Source organism: Mastacembelus armatus, chromosome 17, assembly GCF_900324485.2.
Source record: "Mastacembelus armatus chromosome 17, fMasArm1.2, whole genome shotgun sequence".
Taxonomy (NCBI): Eukaryota; Metazoa; Chordata; class Actinopteri; order Synbranchiformes; family Mastacembelidae; genus Mastacembelus; species Mastacembelus armatus.
In genome coordinates, this window is record NC_046649.1 from 19,838,721 (window position 1) to 19,857,085 (window position 18,365).

General features: G+C 42.0%; 1 protein-coding gene across 3 annotated transcripts; it reads left to right on the plus strand.

Annotated features, from left to right (window-relative positions):
• The first annotated feature begins 97 nt into the window (after positions 1 to 97).
• Positions 98 to 18,011, plus strand: zzz3 (zinc finger, ZZ-type containing 3). Of its 3 annotated transcripts, none has more exons than XM_026313112.1 (13): positions 98 to 228; positions 6,325 to 8,572; positions 11,115 to 11,253; positions 11,404 to 11,460; positions 11,557 to 11,704; positions 11,857 to 11,969; positions 12,635 to 12,706; positions 12,927 to 13,028; positions 13,397 to 13,492; positions 13,861 to 14,010; positions 15,132 to 15,266; positions 15,867 to 15,967; positions 16,383 to 18,011. In XM_026313112.1, the coding sequence occupies exons 2-13, from the start codon at positions 6,390 to 6,392 to the stop codon at positions 16,525 to 16,527; spliced, it is 3,441 nt and encodes a 1,146-aa protein (XP_026168897.1). In that variant the 5' UTR covers positions 98 to 228; positions 6,325 to 6,389; the 3' UTR covers positions 16,528 to 18,011. The 3 variants fall into 3 exon arrangements, with proteins under 3 accessions (XP_026168897.1, XP_026168899.1, XP_026168898.1); XM_026313113.1 differs by lacking the exon at positions 98 to 228 and adding an exon at positions 838 to 1,274; XM_026313114.1 differs by lacking the exon at positions 11,404 to 11,460.
• The last annotated feature ends 354 nt before the right edge of the window (positions 18,012 to 18,365 follow it).

Here is an 18,365-nt window from a genome sequence, read left to right on the forward strand (position 1 = left end):
AAAAGACAATTACACTGTGTATCACCTGATATAAAAGTACCAAGAAATACTCATAAATTAGGAGAGGTGACCCGGAGAGTGACAGATTGCACTCTTTGCGGCTGCAAAAATGTACAGTATAGTGTTGCATTTTGGTGAGCGCGGCTGAATCGGCTCACACACCCCGACTAGTTGACTGGATTGAAAACATGGCTGCGGCCGAACGTGCAGCAAATTTACGGAAGTGAGGTATGTGTAATTCTTGAGCTATAAAAGCTATTTAGAAGTCTGCCTCAAATTCGGCACTGGGAGCACAGCAAATGACAAAACCTCAATTTATTATCCCACCAAAAATGTCTATGACCGGCACTGTTGGCTGTACACAAATATATCGGCAAAGTTATGCTCGGACAATCAGCTAGCTTGGCTAACTGCCGCTGCTAGCTGGTTAGCCGCTAGCTGGTTAGCTGCTAACCATGCTACCTCTGTCAGTAGAAACGTAAACCTCGCCGAAATACAATTTTGGCAGCGAGTCCCTTCTTCTGTGCAGCTGGTGTGTTGTTGGGCTTCACGTTTGTGGCACTTGTCGAGCTAGCTAGCATGTATCCAATTTTAGAAACGCTACCAGAGCAGCTACTTAGGACAGCGCCACGATTCTTAACGGGAAAACTAGCGGAGGTAACGTTAGCAAACTTGGCTAACTAGTCGTTGACAAGAGAAAAATAAAATTTGGCTTGCGTAGGATGCAGTGTAACGGGAAAGGTGTGGGGTAATAGTAAAATTTGACGGGTGACACACCCTGTAGTTTGGTGTCTAAAGCGTTAATGTTTTATCTTCGAGAGCTAACGGTAAGTTAGTCTGCTAACGTTAGCCTGCTAAACAGCAAACTAGGTCCAGTAACGTTTGCTTGTAAGTTGATCCGTGCTAGCATTTAGCATCTAGCGGCTCGCCAGCTCCACGGACCAGTTAGATGTTTTGCCTAAACGAGCGTCTGGAGTTTTAATGGTGAACTTTAAAGTTAATCTGCCGCAAACTCAGTGTTAGCGACTTAACCGGCGGCACGTGCAGCCGCGCCGTTGTCTGCGCTCGTTAGTTTAACGGTAACAGCATCCTCGTGCCTTCAACTTTGTCGGTGTTGAGCTCGCGACAGCCGACTAGTTGGGGTGGTGGGATTTGAGCGGTTCTCTTCGGTATGTGCACCAACACGACTTCGTGGATTTTTATTTGTCGCTAGTAGGCCCTGTGGAAGTGTTGATCTACATGTCAGCCACAGAGATGAACAGTCCAAGGCGACGGTAAAACAACACAGAGCTTGTTTGTTTATCTCCTAACTTAGATCAACTGGTTTATGAGCAATAGCTTTCACACGTTGCCTGCGATGGGTGTGTTTGCCTGTGTGTAAGCTGGAGTTTACAGTCTTAATCTCAGTGAAATCAGTGTTTTGCGTTTATGAAAGCAAATGACCCATCTGTAAGCCCTGGTCTGTCACGATTGTAGTCGTATTGTCAGCACGTGTTTAACATAACTTTGCAACCAAACGCGCCTCAGAGAAGAACAGGAAGTGGTTGGATTGAGATTACAGTAACACATGGGTTTATCTAAGTGGCTGCATTGAACAGGACAGTTTTCTGGCTTTGACACTTTAAAAATATATGGTGAATTGCAGCTGCCATGGTGTGCATCAGTGGCTCTTGTGTTAATATTACAATCATAATGAAATTGCTCTAGTCCTGCTACTGCAGTATAGTAAATTAGCATCTGTGGGAATTACTGAGACTTGGCATGCTGTCATATTTGAATGTCCATTATATTTTTTTCAGTAGCGCTGACCAGAGTTAAAAGTTTATATATGATTAAAAAAAATACCCACAGAAACATGACAGTTTGTTCAACTCAGAAACTCAGAATGAATCACACACAAATTGTATGTATGGACATAGCAAATGACACAAAAAACACTCTCAGAAATATCACAGTACTCCTTGGCTCAGTACCTTGGGACTGTCCATCATTTGACCACTGTCAGAAGAGAGAGAACACAAAGTGAATGGTGATCAGTGCACTAACAGTGGTTCCTAGCTTTTTTTGGCTTTTGACCCCATCAAACAAAGACGTGTCTACTTACCTCTCATCAGACATTGTGGCCTCAGTGTTGAGATGAGTTACATGCACTTTAGTAGAATGGTTTATCAGTATCAGACATTTTATTTTATTTCTTGGTTGATGATCTGAAAATGGCTGTTATTTCATGAGTAGAAGAAATCATTAAAGAAAAGTCAGAAAAAAGCTTATGTGTTTTACAGATTTATCTCTGTTGCAAACCACAGGCCTGTAGTGGATCTTTTTTCATTTTAGGAATACGTATAGCAAGAAATCAATGATAAGATATACTTACAATACTGTCTAAAAGTTTTAGGCACTAAAAGTGAGGAAAAATATTGCAATGAATAAGTTTTATCAGTTAATATCTTAAAACGCACAGTATACACAAAGCCAAACTTGAATCAACACAGTATTTTGTGTGGTCACAATTTTCCTTAAAAATTACACCGTTTTCTCATACATTTTTTAAGGAACTTGGTATGTGGGTTGTTTCAGACATCTTACAGAACAGTTGTTCTGTAATCCCAGGCTGGTTGTTGATGTTGAGATCAATGCACTGTGGGGTCTGGGATTCGTTGTTTGAGACTGCTTTATGACTGGCTGTATGTCTAGGGTCGTTGTGACCTGACACCTTCCTGATGGTACAGTATGATGCTAAGATTCTCAAAAACATCTGCTGGACCTAGATCTTTTCTTCAGTGCTTTGTTTTGGCAGGAATCTGCTACGCACTCCACAGCCAAGCAGACCCTGTCATTCAAGGAGTTAATGAGTGGCTCACTCAAACGCGTTTTTGCGTACCTGCTTTGCAACGGTGTGGACTGGAAAAAGCAATTGATCTCGCAGTGACTACCTTCTTGCAGTGCCTTTATTTTACTCCTTTCTATTCATTGCTCCTCCGTCAGCTGTGTTTTACATTAGTTTGAGCCTCTGCTTGTCTTACTGCTGTTTGTGGTCACCCATAGTGTATTTCAGTGCTGCTGAATTCACAGTGTAGTTTTCGTTTACAAATGATTGTTGTCAGACAACTGAATGAAAGTGAAATAATGGTTTAATTGCAGCCTATAACCACCCACATGCTTCAGAGTTACTGCAGGTTAACCAGCAGCAACTCTTAAACTGCAGGGATGGAATCCTTATTTTACAATCGCAATGTTATCGGGAAAAATCAACATAATGCAGGTTAACAGCAACAGTTCGACAGTGTACTCAACTAATTTGACATTTGAAATGAACTATAAAAGTGAAAGTTAGTGGTGGCTAAAACTCGTAACTTTACTGGCACACAACCTCTAACCTTCACTGAACAAGCTTAGGTCATCGTTTTGGGAAAGCTGTGTTTACCTCCATACTAACTCAAATACCGAGCCGGCATTTTCAGATTGCACACTGTGGAGGCCGATTTGGAAAAGCTGTTTTTGGGGAAAAAAATGCTATTTTAGTCTGGATGGAAGCCTGAAACAGCTGTGGACATTTTCTTAGAAAGGATAGTCCCATTTACAAAGTAATCACAACGTGCTTAATGTTATTTTAAGGGTGCAAAACTTTATCTGATGACCAACCCCTGAATGCACGAAGGGCTTTACATACTAATTATTAATTCAGCCCGACCAGCTTTGTCAACATGTTAATCATAGTGATGAGGAAGTGTGAGCAAGTATTTCATTTAGTTATTCAGCTCAACAGTAACCCTGATCATTTTAGAGTAGTGATTAGTTTTCTAGTTTTTGAAAGCAGGTCAGATGAGCAGGCTTAATTAGTTTTGTCATGTTTAGTCAAATGGTGAGTGCTGAGTCTGAATAACCGCCTTCCTGCTACCCCCGTTGTGTTTTTCTTTCCTTCTCTGTTATTTAATGCATGGGCAAATCACATTAGCTTTCTCAGCTGGAGTTTTTGGTGGGGTGTGAGTAATTTGTGTGTGTGATAGTGCTTGTTCCAGGTGACTATTCCGTTAGCTCCCTGAAAGAATATTATCAAAATGTATTTGTTGCCAGAGTAGTGTTGGACTACATGTCTGACTTTGATGTAGCTGTTTTAATGTGGTGAGAAAGGAGAGATTGTCCCAGGAAGGGCAACAAGGAGCTCTTAAATCAGTTCTGAGAGAGACCGTCCCCCAGATTGATGTACAAGGAATTAATCTAAATGAACATCATGTTAATTGATGCAATAATTTCTCTCCTCTACAATGATAGACTATGACTATGCCTCATCTTCTGCAAACACTGCCCATTGAGATCATCACCTACTGAATGTCACTTTCTACTGTTCTTTACTATATCATGTGTTTATTATCTGGTAACCTTGGTTAACAACTCGTGTAATTCTCCTCTGCTTGTAGCTCCACCATTAATGGGTCTGTCAACTTACTCAGACTCCATTTCCATGCATCCCTTATCCAATCCAATATCGATGACATGGACGCATTGCTTAAATGTAAAGTGACCAAGTAGCCTATTTTGTCCAATACCTGGCAAACAACATTCTAGTCCTGTCTCGTCACATATTTCTTCATAGTTTCTATCATCAGGTAACAGTTTTAGCTCATGAGTGTCCAGTCCTAGAAAAGGACATTAATGAACATTTTTCATCATCATCTTTGTTAAAACTGATGTGAATAGGGGAATATATACAGGGACAGGAATTGTGTTTTTACATACCCACTAAAATCTCAAATTTCTCTCAGCTCTCTCATAAACTGTTTCCATGTTTACAGATAATTAATTACTAATTACTGTATGCCTAATTATTAATAAATCAAAGTATTTATAACACTAAAACGAGTTGTTTGTATTAATTACTGGTGTTACTAGTGTGTTATTTTATTAGTGGTGTTATTAGTGTTACTACTAGTCATCAGATATAAGATAATAACATACTGCTAATTCTCTTCACTCTATGACCCTTATGCAATGCACAGAATCAGAATACTGAGAGAAATGCCAGAATAACGTGGCTGCATAATGAATTTTTGTATAAATGTTGGCAACCGAGCTGTGTTAATCAAATCATGCGTGCCTTAATTGTTAATTACTGTGGGCAAGATAGCCTGGTAAAAGTGTTTGTCACTGTTTAACCATTATTGCGCTTAAGTTGTTACTGCATGGAGGCTGTGTGTGAGAAATTATTTAGCTTAAAGTAAGATATTAAAAATTTACTACTTACTGGTGCCAAGAAGCATTTTGGTGGCATAATATTTTTCTGGTTCTCATTGTAAACCAGGATTTTTCTTTTAATGCACAGTAATGTACTTCATCTGGAAGATACCTCAGTAACGCACAGGGAGAGTTTTGGGAAGCTTTGTTGTGCCTTAAACTGTGTCAGGAAGTTAATCGTCATGTCCTAAGCCTCTATGGTTGTCCACACTTTAAGCCTGTAAGCCTTGTGTAGGATGGTTGTTGTCAGAGCATTTCAATTTTTGTACGTTCTGATAAGTTGTGGACGGATTGCAGCCTGTTGGTCCCCTGGCACACCTGTTAAAAAGAGATAAACGGCCTACTGTGAGTGATGGCAAATGTATGTCTGCAGTGTTATCTCTGCTGAATAGGATGTAAGAATTACAGTGCGTCTTTGGTGTCAGAAATCTTTCTAGCTGTAAACCATATTCATTCTTGGTGTGACAGAAAAAGCAGTATTGTCTGTAGGGAGGAAACAAATACAACACTGTACTGAAACATGCACACACATTCTGTGTGATGATGCTGATTTTTTTCTATTTTTGAAAAACACCTGCTTGCCTGCTCTGAGGCTTTCTATTATTTCAGTTGCTCACTGTGCTGTGTTCACCGTTATCTTTTGACTTACCAGGCTCATATAGCTCATCCGTAAAACTGAACTATCAGAAGAGACATTTAGTCTAGATGGAACAGCTAACCTTATTGTTCCCCGTTTTGAACCCCCACCATTTAAATTTATTTCCTTTATAAAGAACTAGTTTAAGACATCTAGTTTTGCCTGTGAACAGAAGGTGTTGCTTAGCTACAGTGACAGGGGAAATCAATACCCCTGTGGTGTGAGCTCAGAAATGACCCGAACAGTATTTAACAAAGGTCTTTCGGTGGATGTTTTTGTTTGAAAAACCTGAGGGACACCGTTGATGCATTCATTTTCAATTTGGCTAGCTATCAATCCTGTAATGATTGCAACATAAGTGTTATGGTGTAACCATTGAGCTGTAAAGATTTAGAGTGTTCATTCATTATATTGCCTTAATCAAGTCCATGTATCTGTTGGTGTGTGTTTTGCAGGTGCCCACATTCTGCTGCAGAGGAGAGAGCACCAGGATGAGGAGACTGTAGGCACCCGCCGTAGTATGGCCGCATCCCGTTCCTCGCGTGTCACAAGGTCATCAGTGGGGCTCAATGGATTGGATGAGAACTTTTGTGGTCGAACCCTCAGGAACCGCAGCATTGCCCAGCCGGAGGAGACCTCGGTGTCTCCACTACCTAGGGCCCGCTCACCCAAAAAGAAGCAGGAGTCGAAACAGGAGTCGAAGCAGGATGCCAAGCAGGAAGCGAAACAGGAGTCAAAGCATGAAACGAAACAGGACACCAAGCAGGAGTCAAGGCAAGAATCAAAGCAGGACTCCAAACAGGAGTCGAAGCATGAATCCAAGCATGAGTCGAAACAGGAGTCGAAACAGGAGTCGAAACAGGAGTCGAAACAGGAGTCGAAACAGGAGTCGAAACAGGAGTCGAAACAGGAGTCGAAACAGGAGTCGAAACAGGAGTCGAAACAGGAGTCGAAACAGGAGTCGAAGCAGGAGTCGAAGCAGGAGTCGAAGCAGGAGTCGAAGCAGGAGTCGAAGCAGGAGTCGAAGCAGGAGTCGAAGCAGGAGTCGAAGCAGGAGTCGAAGCACGATGCCAAACAGGAGTCAATACAGGAGTCCAAGCATAACATCAAGCACGACATCAAGCATGACTCGAAACAGGAGTCGAAGCAGGACACCAAGCAGGAAACGAAACAGGAGTCGAAGAAGGATGCAAAGCAGGAAAAGAAACATGAGTCAAGACAGGATGCCACCCAGGACATCAAACATGAGTCAAAGCAAGATGTTAAGCAAGAGTCAAAGCAGGATAATAAATATGATACAAAGCAAGATGTGTGGCAGAACATTCAAGAAAGCAGTCAGCAACAGATCTTGTTGCAGGGAAAGGTAACTGATTCAGTTGCTTATCCAGTTGAGACGGAGCAATGGACCAGCTCCAGGAAGCGGGGAATATCCTGTTTAGAAAAAGACATTACTCCTGAGAAGTCCGAGAACTGTGACATAGGGAAGGGGGCACAGGATGCCTCTCCTCAAATCAAAAGGACCAAGCGGTGCTCCCGCTCTGCAGAGTCTCAGGGACATGAGGAGGACCCTGAGCCTCTTAAATCTGAAAGTCCAGTCTCTGTGCCAGAGACGAGCAAGGGTAACAGTAGTAACAGTAGTGAAGAATTTCCTAGCCAAAACTTTGCTAACACAGGTCCTGCCTCTCCTATCATCAGTACAGAGGAAGGTCACCTGACAGGGGCGAAGGCAGAGGGTGGCCATGTGAAGTGTGAAGGGGCATCTTCCTCAAATTCTCATAAGACTTCTAATGGACTCGAAGAGAATAAAACAGAGGAACGTAGCGCCCTCAATCAAGAGCCTAGTGCAAATACCACCTCCAACACCAACTGCCCGTCGCTGCTCAATGGTAGCCAGACGAGGGCTCCCTCATCCCCTGACCCCGCTGTGCCTTGTAGAAACTCTGTCCCTGGACAGATAGAGAGCTCTGGCTCAGGGGAATTGCCGGCTTCATCTGTGCCGACACTTGAGGCTATTACAGAGGATCCCGTCCCTGAGTTGATAGTGGCCAAGGAACAGGGGTTGGAGGACGTAGAGGTTGACGTGGTGGGCGACCCCCTGTGTCTTGCCCACGAGGAGCAGGTGACAGGGAGCGAGAGTGATACCAATGGACACCCCCTAATACCAGTGCAGGAAGCTGCTCCCTCCACCACCTCCAGTAGTCTAATCAACAACAGCATCTCAGGAGAAACTACATGCCCACTAGCAACAACCCCTTCCCCCACAGAACCAGGGTGCAACCCTTCAATATCCAGCACACCCCCCTCTTTGACAGAACTCTACGAACACAGATACACTCTACGAACTTCACCCAGAAGAGCTGCCACTGGTGGCAAAGCCTCCTCCTCCTCAAAACCCTGTTCTCCTCCTAGAGACAATGGTCCCTTGAGGGAAAAGGAGGAAGTGGTGGTTGAGCTGGAGGGGGACTGCCCCATGATGGAAGTTCCAGGTCCTGCAGACTCTGTTGGCCCCTCTAGTGAGGAGCCCGTCTCTGTAGATCTTGGAGACAGGTCAAGTGGTGAGGTCAGTGGCCCTGAGGAAAGCAAAGAGGCGGAAAATGGCAACAAACTTACACAGGGCTTGGCTGCGGAGGAGGAGGAGGAAGAGGAAGAGCCAGACGTGTATTACTTTGAGTCCGACCACCTGGCTCTTAAACACAACAAAGAGTATGTCAGAGCTCCCCAGGGATTCTGGTGTCTCCTCACATCTTTTGTTTATGTAGCTCTCACACATGATCATTACTAAATTCAGTAACCATTGCACTGATTCAAGACTGTGGTTTTGGAAAGTATCTGATATCAGATATAATGTTCCAAACCTGATGTGTTCTTTTTGTTTTTGTTTTTTTTTTAGGTCAACTTTTAGTACACATAAGAATCAGTGTTAATGTGTCACTATTTCTCAACCTTTTTGACGTGACCTCTTAGAAATAAAGCAGTGTCTATGACCACTCTATAAATATGAGATGTGAGCAAAATGACTGAGGCTTGGAGAGGTAAAAACTCCACAATGTTTGCTAATAGGCAAAGATTAGGGAAAAGTCAGGAAAACAATAATATTTGAGCAGTACAATATTTATTCTTTTACTTCCTTGATAATCACCAACTAGATTATATTAGGACACTGATTATTTTATAATAATCTGTGGTAATTGCAACACATTGCTATTTAGTTTGATATAAATATAGTGGGGGAATAAAAAAATAGCCTTTTTGGTCACCTAATTATGACCTAAGTATGCCTGGATTTATTTGCACCACCAACATGTTTACAGAATGTTTCATTATCTGTGATATTTTTGGAGTCTTTTCTCACTCATTATGTGAATATTGGTGAACATCTAACTATAGCCACTGTCTTGTTGTTTAGGTTTTACATGTTGGCACATGTAATTTCCACCTTCAGTCTGGTGTTGTGATTGTGTGAATTAGCTGCCAATTGTTGTATTTCCAAGGGCTGTGGAGATTGGATGTTAGCTGACTGTTGTGATTGCGTCTGTTCTCTCTCTTCTCAGTAGGATTAGTCCTTTTAGAAGAAAAGGATTTCTGAGGGTGGGACTTTGTTCCTAGGTTTGTTGTCAGTTTTCATGCAAGATGTTTATGCTTGTGGACAGGTCTCATGCTGCGCTCAGTCAGGCTCCGCTAACTGCACTGTGGCAGGTCAGCTGATTTATGATGCATCTGTGTAGGGAGGGGCAGAGGGCTTTGGTGACTGTAAGACATCATCAGCTGAGGTCATTTTGTCGTTGACATTACTTTTCAAATTTGAATAGTGTCTATAGAATAAGATTTCACTGCTATCGTATTGCAAGGTAACTCAGTCAAGTTTCTGCAACATGCCAGAGTTTGGTTGTGCTGAGTAAGGAGAATTTTTGAAGGTGCAGATCAATGCAGTGAGGTGTCATTTTAGGGGAGCATGACTAGGCATTTTGGGGTTGCTGAACATCGAGTATTGACACTAACATTATTAATTATATGTATGTAGAGAACCATGTATTTTTAGCCCACAATTTTATAGCATTTATCTCTATTGTGTAAATGTTTTTTAAAAATTCTCTGGCCCTTTATTATCTAGCCTTAACAAAACTGTGGTCTGGGCCAACATTTCAATTGGCACCAGTGTTTGTCAGTGGACCTCAGGCCCAGTAGTTGGCAATGGAACACCAGACTTGTCCCTGGACACCTGGAAGGAGTCCAGCGTGCCAAAGCCTCTTCTATTTCCCTAATACAAATTAATGCACTGATCATCTGTTCCACTGAGAAAGTCAGTGTTCTTGCTGATCTCTCTTGCAGAGATCTTATTTGTGAATAAGATCACTCTGTAGTACAGGAAATGTGCTGTGGTGTATGTGTTGGTACAGATTTACTGGTGCATTGTAGCACAGTACAGACTTGTGCCATTCAGGGTCAGCAGAGTCTCACAAAGTATGAAAGGTTGGTTCCTGTCACTAATAAAGGGGGATATGGTTAAACACAGCTGACTGAACATTTTTACTTTGGATTTTCAAGCTACTGACAGCTGTTGAATAATTGTCTTGTGCATTGATTTTCATTCACTTCCTGGTAGGAAAGATTGATCCCCTCTGCTCCCATGAGTTAGGTTATAACCATGTAGGATGCTGTCACATTCCTGTAGATTCTTCCAGCTCTTATAAGAGTGTAAGGCCTGTGAGTCAGTATGGCACTTATTCATTGAAAGCTCAGTTTGCAGTTCTTCAATTGCCTCAGGATGTGATTGGAAAGGTCAGGGTTCTACAGTACTGAAAGCTCCTTAAGCCTGAGGACAAGTGTTTGTTATGCAAAGTTTTTGATATTCCTATGACCTCTCAGTGATGTGCCCAGTTACAGGTCAGACCAGTGTCGCATCTGTAGTTCCTCTTACCGAGTAAACATTTATTATTTACCAGCTACAATTCTTGATGGGTTATGCTGGAAAAAATACCTAACACTAGAGGTGTTTGATATTTGCTTCGCAGCCACTGCCAAGAATTCTGACAGCCATAAAACACCTGTGAATATGTTTGAAAATAGGTAGGAGGTTTAGGAGAGCGCTTCCTGTCTTGTGCAGCTATTTAGGTTCTCAGCACTGTGGTTGAATTATGCACAGTTGGATGTCTAAAAGTTTGATGCACTGCAGTATTGTGTCAGGTTAAATAATGTAAGCAGTCCCCTCTTTCCACTCGTCTAACTTTGCTTCCCTGCACGTCAGTTATCAGAGGCTGCTGCAGACCATCAGTGTTCTTGAGGCCCAGCGCACACAGGCCATTCTGGACCTGGAGACATTGGCACGTCACCAGAGAGAGGCACTCGCTGATCCCATTGGCTTTGTGGAGCAGCTGCAGAAACGGGTAAAAACAAAAAGAGGCTGTGTCCTTGTCATTGTAATGCATAAATTCTGATAGAAACGTGCAATGTGTCGAACAGGCACAGTGCAAGTTATACAGTGCATGTCTGCATGTTTGTGTATGTTGTCAATTCCTTTGCATCATCTCTCCAAGACCTTGTACTGGAATTCTTCAGGAGCCCCTGTCGAGGAAGCAATTTCTTTTTTTCCAGTATGTTGTCTCCTATCTAACGTTCTTCCAGTGAGGTTTATAGTAGTTGTGAGTATCTGTTAATGGAATGTGACTCCTGATTATTGTGGTCCTCAGGTGAATTTGGGTTTGCCATGTCCCCAGCGAGTCGTCCAGCTCCCCGATATTGCGTGGGAACAGTACACCTCAGGCCTTGGTGACTTTGAGAGAGAGTTCTGTGACAAGAAACGCAAAACCAGGCGGTTAAAGCTGATCTTTGATAAAGGCATGTATACATTTAGAAATAACTATTTATTACATTTAATTTGAGTTTTTTTGTTAACAAGTAGGATGTTTTATAAAGTAACTAACAGAGAGACTTGTCATCCCGCAGTTTAAAAAAATACTAAATGCCCTTATGCCCTTTTCTTTCTTTAGGTTTGCCGGTTCGACCCAAAAGTCCTATAGAGCTCAAGAAAGAGGGCGAATCCTCCACCATGTACTCCTCTCTGCCCACTAGTGATGCCCCAGAGAACAGCAGGCAAACACAGGTATAGCTCTGCCTCCTTATGAAAACAGACTGTACAGCATACACATGCTGCTGCTATGATCACAGCTGCAATTGTCTCCAAGTACATCTGTTTCCAACTTTAGCTAGTGAGTCACTTATCTCTTGCAGTGCAGGTTGCCCTAAAAATCATTACCATTTTACAGTGCTTTAACCACCTCCAATCTCATCTTTCTTATTCTTACTACTCAGTAAAGCAAAGCCTGCAGCATGTGTGAGCAGAGAAGATGGTATCTATGGAAACATAAGGGGACTGCCTCTTCCTCACCTCTTTATGTTTTATTCTTGGCCTCTGTTTGTGTGTCTTATCCTGCATCATATAGCAGTAAGGTTTCACTTTGTATTGATTGTGGGATTAGACAACACCAAGCATTTAGCTATTTGATTATTTCTGTTGCACAAATCAACAACTGCATTCTCTTGGACTACACTGTTTGAATTCTAACAGGAATAATTGTTGCTGTTTTTCTGCATCTTCCCAATGACACATCTCCAGTCACATCTGACAGCCGGGCTTTCTATGTCAAACTGACAGATTCGGTGTGCCACGTAGTTCATATGCACAGATCTCTTCAAATGGTGCAGTGCTCATTATTTTTGTATTGTGTCAGCCTTTTAACATGTCTGTCACTTGTGGTTCTTTGACAGATGATCAGGGGGAGGATTTGTCACCCAAACAAGCCTGACACATTTAACCAGCTGTGGACTGTGGAGGAACAGGTAGGTGGTGTGTAAAGATGTTGCATTATGTTTTATCGGAATGACATTATTTATTTCATTAGTGGATTTGTTTGTTCTTATTGGTATAAACCACTTGGATATAATGCAAAGACACATTTAGCTGGTTTGTGATCACTCATATTAGATAATGCATATTATGATTTTTGCAATAAGAATCTTTGTCCTTACATGATTTCCACTTGGTGTTTTGTTTTTCTAGAAAAAACTGGAGCAACTTCTTGTCAAGTTCCCTCCCGAGGAGGTGGAGTCAAGAAGATGGCAGAAAATTGCTGACGAGCTGGGCAATCGAACAGCAAAACAGGTGACAATGAGACTTAGGATTAACTAGAACAAATTCATGCTTTCGATCTCCATGTAATATGATTGATTAGAATCTACACCACAAACGGAACTGATTTGGCTAATTATACGCTGTGAGTCATCTGTGAACCAGCTGTACGACTCTGTGCTCGTTTTTATCAGACTATCCTGACATTTAAAAATCTGGTTGCCGTAGTGTGTTGCTGTAGTGTATGCTGTGCAATGCTAAAAGGCAATGACAGACCTGTATGAGAAGCGTACCCCCTGCACGTACCTGGCTTATACATGTGCGTGACCTCAATTATTTCAAGCAGCTGTTCCTCAGTTGGAAATCATTAATGCTGACATTTTCCTGTTAAAACATTCCAGGTCGCCAGTAGGGTTCAAAAGTACTTCATCAAACTGACAAAAGCTGGTATTCCTGTGCCCGGAAGAACTCCCAACCTGTGCATGTACACTAAAAAGGTAAGACTTGCTGTCAGTCATTACTCCCTAATGAATTCATTAGGTGATGTCTTGGTGTTTAATTCAGTATTCCCACATTGGGTTTCAGTGGAATGGTACTGTGATATTATGAGCATGATTTGGGAAAGCAAATAAAAATTATAATAAATAAATCTAATACTGAAAAATAAGTGTAACCATGCTCTCTGGTGGACAGTGTGTGTAATTACAACAAAACTATGTTACCTCAAAATTATATCAATGTTAATAAACATATTTATCACAATATTGATTATGGCTGTATTGCCCAGCCCTATTACGTTACATATTGAAACAGGTGTATTTGAAATGATTTCCTGCTGCTGTAACAGTATCTGTTTGTTCTCCAGGCATCCAGTAAGAGGCAGCACCACCTTAACAAGCACCTGTATCGACCATCCACCTTCCTGACCTCCTACGAACCTCCGGTGTACATGGATGAAGATGATGAGCGCTCTGCATATTACAGCAACATCCAGGAACCGTCTGCCGATGAGTCGGTCAGTTCGCTGTCACATCACACAATATCAGTTACTAGAAAACACACTAACCACAAAACATGTATTTCTTTTTATACACAGCCAACTCCTGTTTTATTTATCCAGGGAGATAATCCCCCATCACCGATAACCAACCAGATTGCGATACCACGCTGTTTAATTACTCTGATAAGCACATATTTCCCCTCTCAGCATCTGGTGTCTTATAGTCTACTCATGTGACATGTAAGATAAAGACTGATAAAGCTTGTTTTAACTGACAAGTTAATTTAAATCCATTTCAGACAAGGCCAAATGCTCCCTACCTTGTCACTTACGTCTGCTTTCATAGAACAGACTGTTCCTCTCCCTCTTAACTCCACTTTCACACCTTTGGATGAAATAAAACATTTGACCTGGGGTTGCACACGTCTGCTTTTTTTCCACTCTTATCAGTGCAGCATATGCCATTGAAAACAGCTAAATCAGAGCAGGGGGTCTGACCAGCCTCGTCTCTTTTTCCATTTGAACTGCGCAACTTGTGACGTTTGCCGTTATCCAAGCGCTGACATTTTCTTTTTCCCCCTTTGATGGCTGTAACCTTTAAGTAAAACCGGGTCACCCTGCTGAGAAGACAGGCTGCCAGCTCCACCAGTGAGTTAACAAAACCTATGAAGTACTCACAAAGGTGTTGCCAGAATTTGCAGGAAAGAATGGAAGTCGGCTGAGGGCAAATGCATCTTCAGCTTGGCAGGCAAAGTCACAAGACCATTTCCTGTCAGACCTGGATGTTTTATTCAAAATAAAATGTTGCTCTTTGCCACTTTTTCCTCTGTCCACAAGAAGGAGGTTTTTCTTGGCTGCAGCAAGAAGACATCAGGGTTTTCACAAGTGTACTTTAATCAGAAAGATACAAAATGATATAAAGTCTAGATTTTTATGCTCTTGTTCAGCTAAAATTAAACTGATCGATAATCGTAGTAAATCTGTCTGTGGGGTATAAAACATCTGGAGAGTGTCACTGTCAGATAGAATCATTGGTTTCATGTAGAGATCCTTTGCCTGTGCATGTGCGAATGCCTATCAGCCATCTCCCCTCTCTTTCTTTTTGTTTGTGCTTGCCTGGCTTCCTGCACTTCCAGGATGAGGAGAGTGTACCGGTGGAATTGAGGAATTTGCCCGAATATAAAGAGCTTTTGGAGCTGAAGCGTCTAAAAAAACAGAAGCTCCAGGAGATCCAGGAGGAAAAGGGTGGAGTACGGCATGTAGGCTACAAGGTGACAAAGACTTTGCATTTCTGTACATCAAAAACATTAAAGCCAGGGTTCTATATGTAAATATACCCTCAATGTATGAATTAGAGATTATAATCTGACTAACAGGGACAACACAGAGTGTACACAGTGTATCCTAGAGGACACACTATAGCCCAGCCTCAGCAGAGAGCAGCCTGTTGGATATATGCTCACTAGACACTATGGGGCTTAAATGATGGTTTTTCTCTAATTCTAATTCCTTGCGTGTCTAGCTCAACATTGAGTGGTGGGTCTTGTTCACCAGTTTCATACTGTTGTATTATTTGTGTATTTATTCTGTATCATTCTGACTGGATAGTTATTTATATATTATTATTTAATATTTATTCATTTGAACTCACAATAGTTATAGTCTTTAATATACCTGTCCCATTTGTAGCAGTGGGTATTATATACTGTTGAGAGGTTAGTAGCCCTGTTATTTGTTTTTGTTTGTTAAAGGTTAGATGTGTCTCCTATGTCGTCATAGAGCTTAGTGTTTGCTGATGACTCTTCATCAATCACTTCATGAAAAACAGTTTTTATACGTGTGTGTGTGTGTGTGTGTGTGTGTGTGTGTAGTGTGATGTCTGCAGCATGGAGCCCATCCAGGGAGTGCGGTGGCACTGTCAAGATTGTCCGCCTGGAAACTCGGTTGATTTCTGCTCCAGCTGCTCTGACTGGTGAGGTCCTTCACCTCGTGAGAGGAACGTTGTCACGTACAAAAGCGATGTCTATGTTGAGGCAAAACTTTAGATTTTTCTAGGTTTCTAGGTTGTTTTTTTTTTTAAGCCCTTATTAAAAGCTTTTAATCTTTAGACTTTACGTTGTTCAGTTTATGCAGCAAATTCTGAGGAATGTGTCCAAGAAATCAGCTAAGAAATACAGGACCCAGCAAACAAAGTGATACCAGAAAATATTGCCTAGCTCTATTTTGTTTAATGTTAGTGTGTTAAAAATCCTGACAACTGACCTGCTGTATTTTGTTCACGTGTATGATGGACTGAAAAATCACTTCATTTGTTCTTCACTAGAGGATTGTTAGACCACCAAGACAGTTATTAAATATTTTCCCTTTTCTCCTCCCTGATGTTCCAGCCTGTTCAGTACAGACACCCACAAGCCTAACCACCACTTGGAACCAGTGTACCAGCCAGAAACCTTTCTGGACAGGGACTACTGCCTGCCACAGAGCACAGGCTACAACTATCTGGACCCTAACTACTTCCCAGCCAACAGATGACAGGGACCCAGGCACCCCTAGCTCCAGGCTCTCTCCACCTATTCCACAGGCCACTCTGTGCATGGCTCCATCCTCCAAGCCCAAGACAACCGCTTAACCCGCCGCCAGGCAGGAAGGCCAGCAGGCAGGCAGACAGCCAGGGGGCCTCAGAGCAGACCACAGTGCTGCTGGTGGGGGGCTGTTGGTAAACTGGCCTCCCTGACTCGAGCAAAGGGCGACCATGTTGGTTCCTCAGAACAAGGAAGTGCCGCCCCACCTCAGCCAGGTTAATCAATGGATCTGTGATTTGAAATACACTATTTTTAAAAACAAACAAAAAAACAGAAGGCACACGACATTCCCCAGCTCTTTGACACCAGGAGGGCTGTCCCTGTTTCCCTCGTCCCTTCATCGCCCCCCAGTTACCTCTCTGTGCTGCTTCGAAACTGGAGAATTAATTCATTCATTCTGGTGAGACACCACCTGATGCGGTTGTGTCATAGTGGACTGTGAAGCCATCAGCTGAGATACACGTAGGTGGTTTGTATATGTATGTGGTCTCCATGTTATGCAAGAGTGAAAATGTACTAGCTAGGTATCTGTAGATTGAGTATTTATGAGTCGCAGCTTCCTTAGCTGAAGCTCGGGCTGCTGCAGGTTGAGACCAGTGTATCTTTGGCTGCAGACTGTAGGTGGTTCTGCTGATCCACATGAAGTTCTGCAGACAGACCTGTATGTGATAAATGGATTGTGTGCCATGCTGCAACATGGAGCAGTCACTACCACTGTCACACAGCGCTGCTCTCTACCCCTTCACTTTTCAGACACACACTTTTCATCTCTGTTTCCCTTCCCTTTGCTCTCTCAACTAAAATAAGGAATCACTACAGCATGGAGAGCAAACATCTTTGGAAGGCAGGGGAATGGGAACGATGGAAAAATACACAAGACTGTGTTTGTTTTATGTTTTATTTCCTCCCCTAATGTGTGCCGTTATTGATCATGTTGAGTGTATAAGTATATGGTGAAAAGTAGCCAGCGCTAGTTGCTGTGTGCCATTTAAAAAAAAAAAAAAGAAAAAAAAAGTTTTCTGTGGGGGAAATCCACCTCTGAACCTGGCCACAATTTCTTCCCCATCCTGCGTGGCACCATTGACCCACCTTGTTCTACATTACTGATCCATTCATCATGCCTCTAGATCTTTAATTTTGCAGTCCACTTTAAAAAGTCAATTTAAAAGATTGTATTTTTATTAATCTATTTAAAAAAAGAATTGAGGTAGAGGTTGGTGCCTCCACAGTGGAACAACCCACACAATTTTATACACATAGATTTTGTTGTGCTTGAGTAGACACCATTTTGTATGGTTTTTGTCTCCTTCCCTCACCCCCTTTGCCCTGCTTCAATATCTGTGTATAACAGTCTGTTCTTATGTAAAAAAAAAATAATAATAATGTAAAAAAAATGCTAGAGGAGAACCGTGGAAATAAAAGTATGTGAAAATAGTGTTTCTACACATGTGGTTCCTGTATATTATTATTGTTAGTCAATTTTTATTATTGGTTGAGCAGTTCAACTTCGACTTCATTAGCTAAAGAAAAGTTACAGCCACAAATCAACTGTGACTAAAACTTATTGTAGCTGCTATGACTGTAGATATTTCAGTGTTGAGTTATTGTTTTCATTTAGAAAATTAACTGAAAATATTGTAAATGAATGATCATGTAATAATACAAAATAGGGCTGCAACTAACAAATTGTTTTCACCAGAAAGACAGACAGAAACCAGGCAGAATTCACATTCACAGAAGCCAGAGTCTGCAGGGCTAATGCAAAAATGTTATCAAATTTATTGTGTC

Bases quoted from the DNA above. Each gene is read 5' to 3' on its own strand.
- zzz3 (XM_026313112.1), top strand. From the start codon at position 6,390: ATGGCCGCATCCCGTTCCTCGCGTGTCACAAGGTCATCAGTGGGGCTC. The intron at 11,461-11,556 runs GTATGTTGTCTC...TGTGGTCCTCAG, and splicing joins AAGCAATTTCTTTTTTTCCA to GTGAATTTGGGTTTGCCATG. The intron at 12,707-12,926 runs GTAGGTGGTGTG...TTGTTTTTCTAG, and splicing joins TGTGGACTGTGGAGGAACAG to AAAAAACTGGAGCAACTTCT.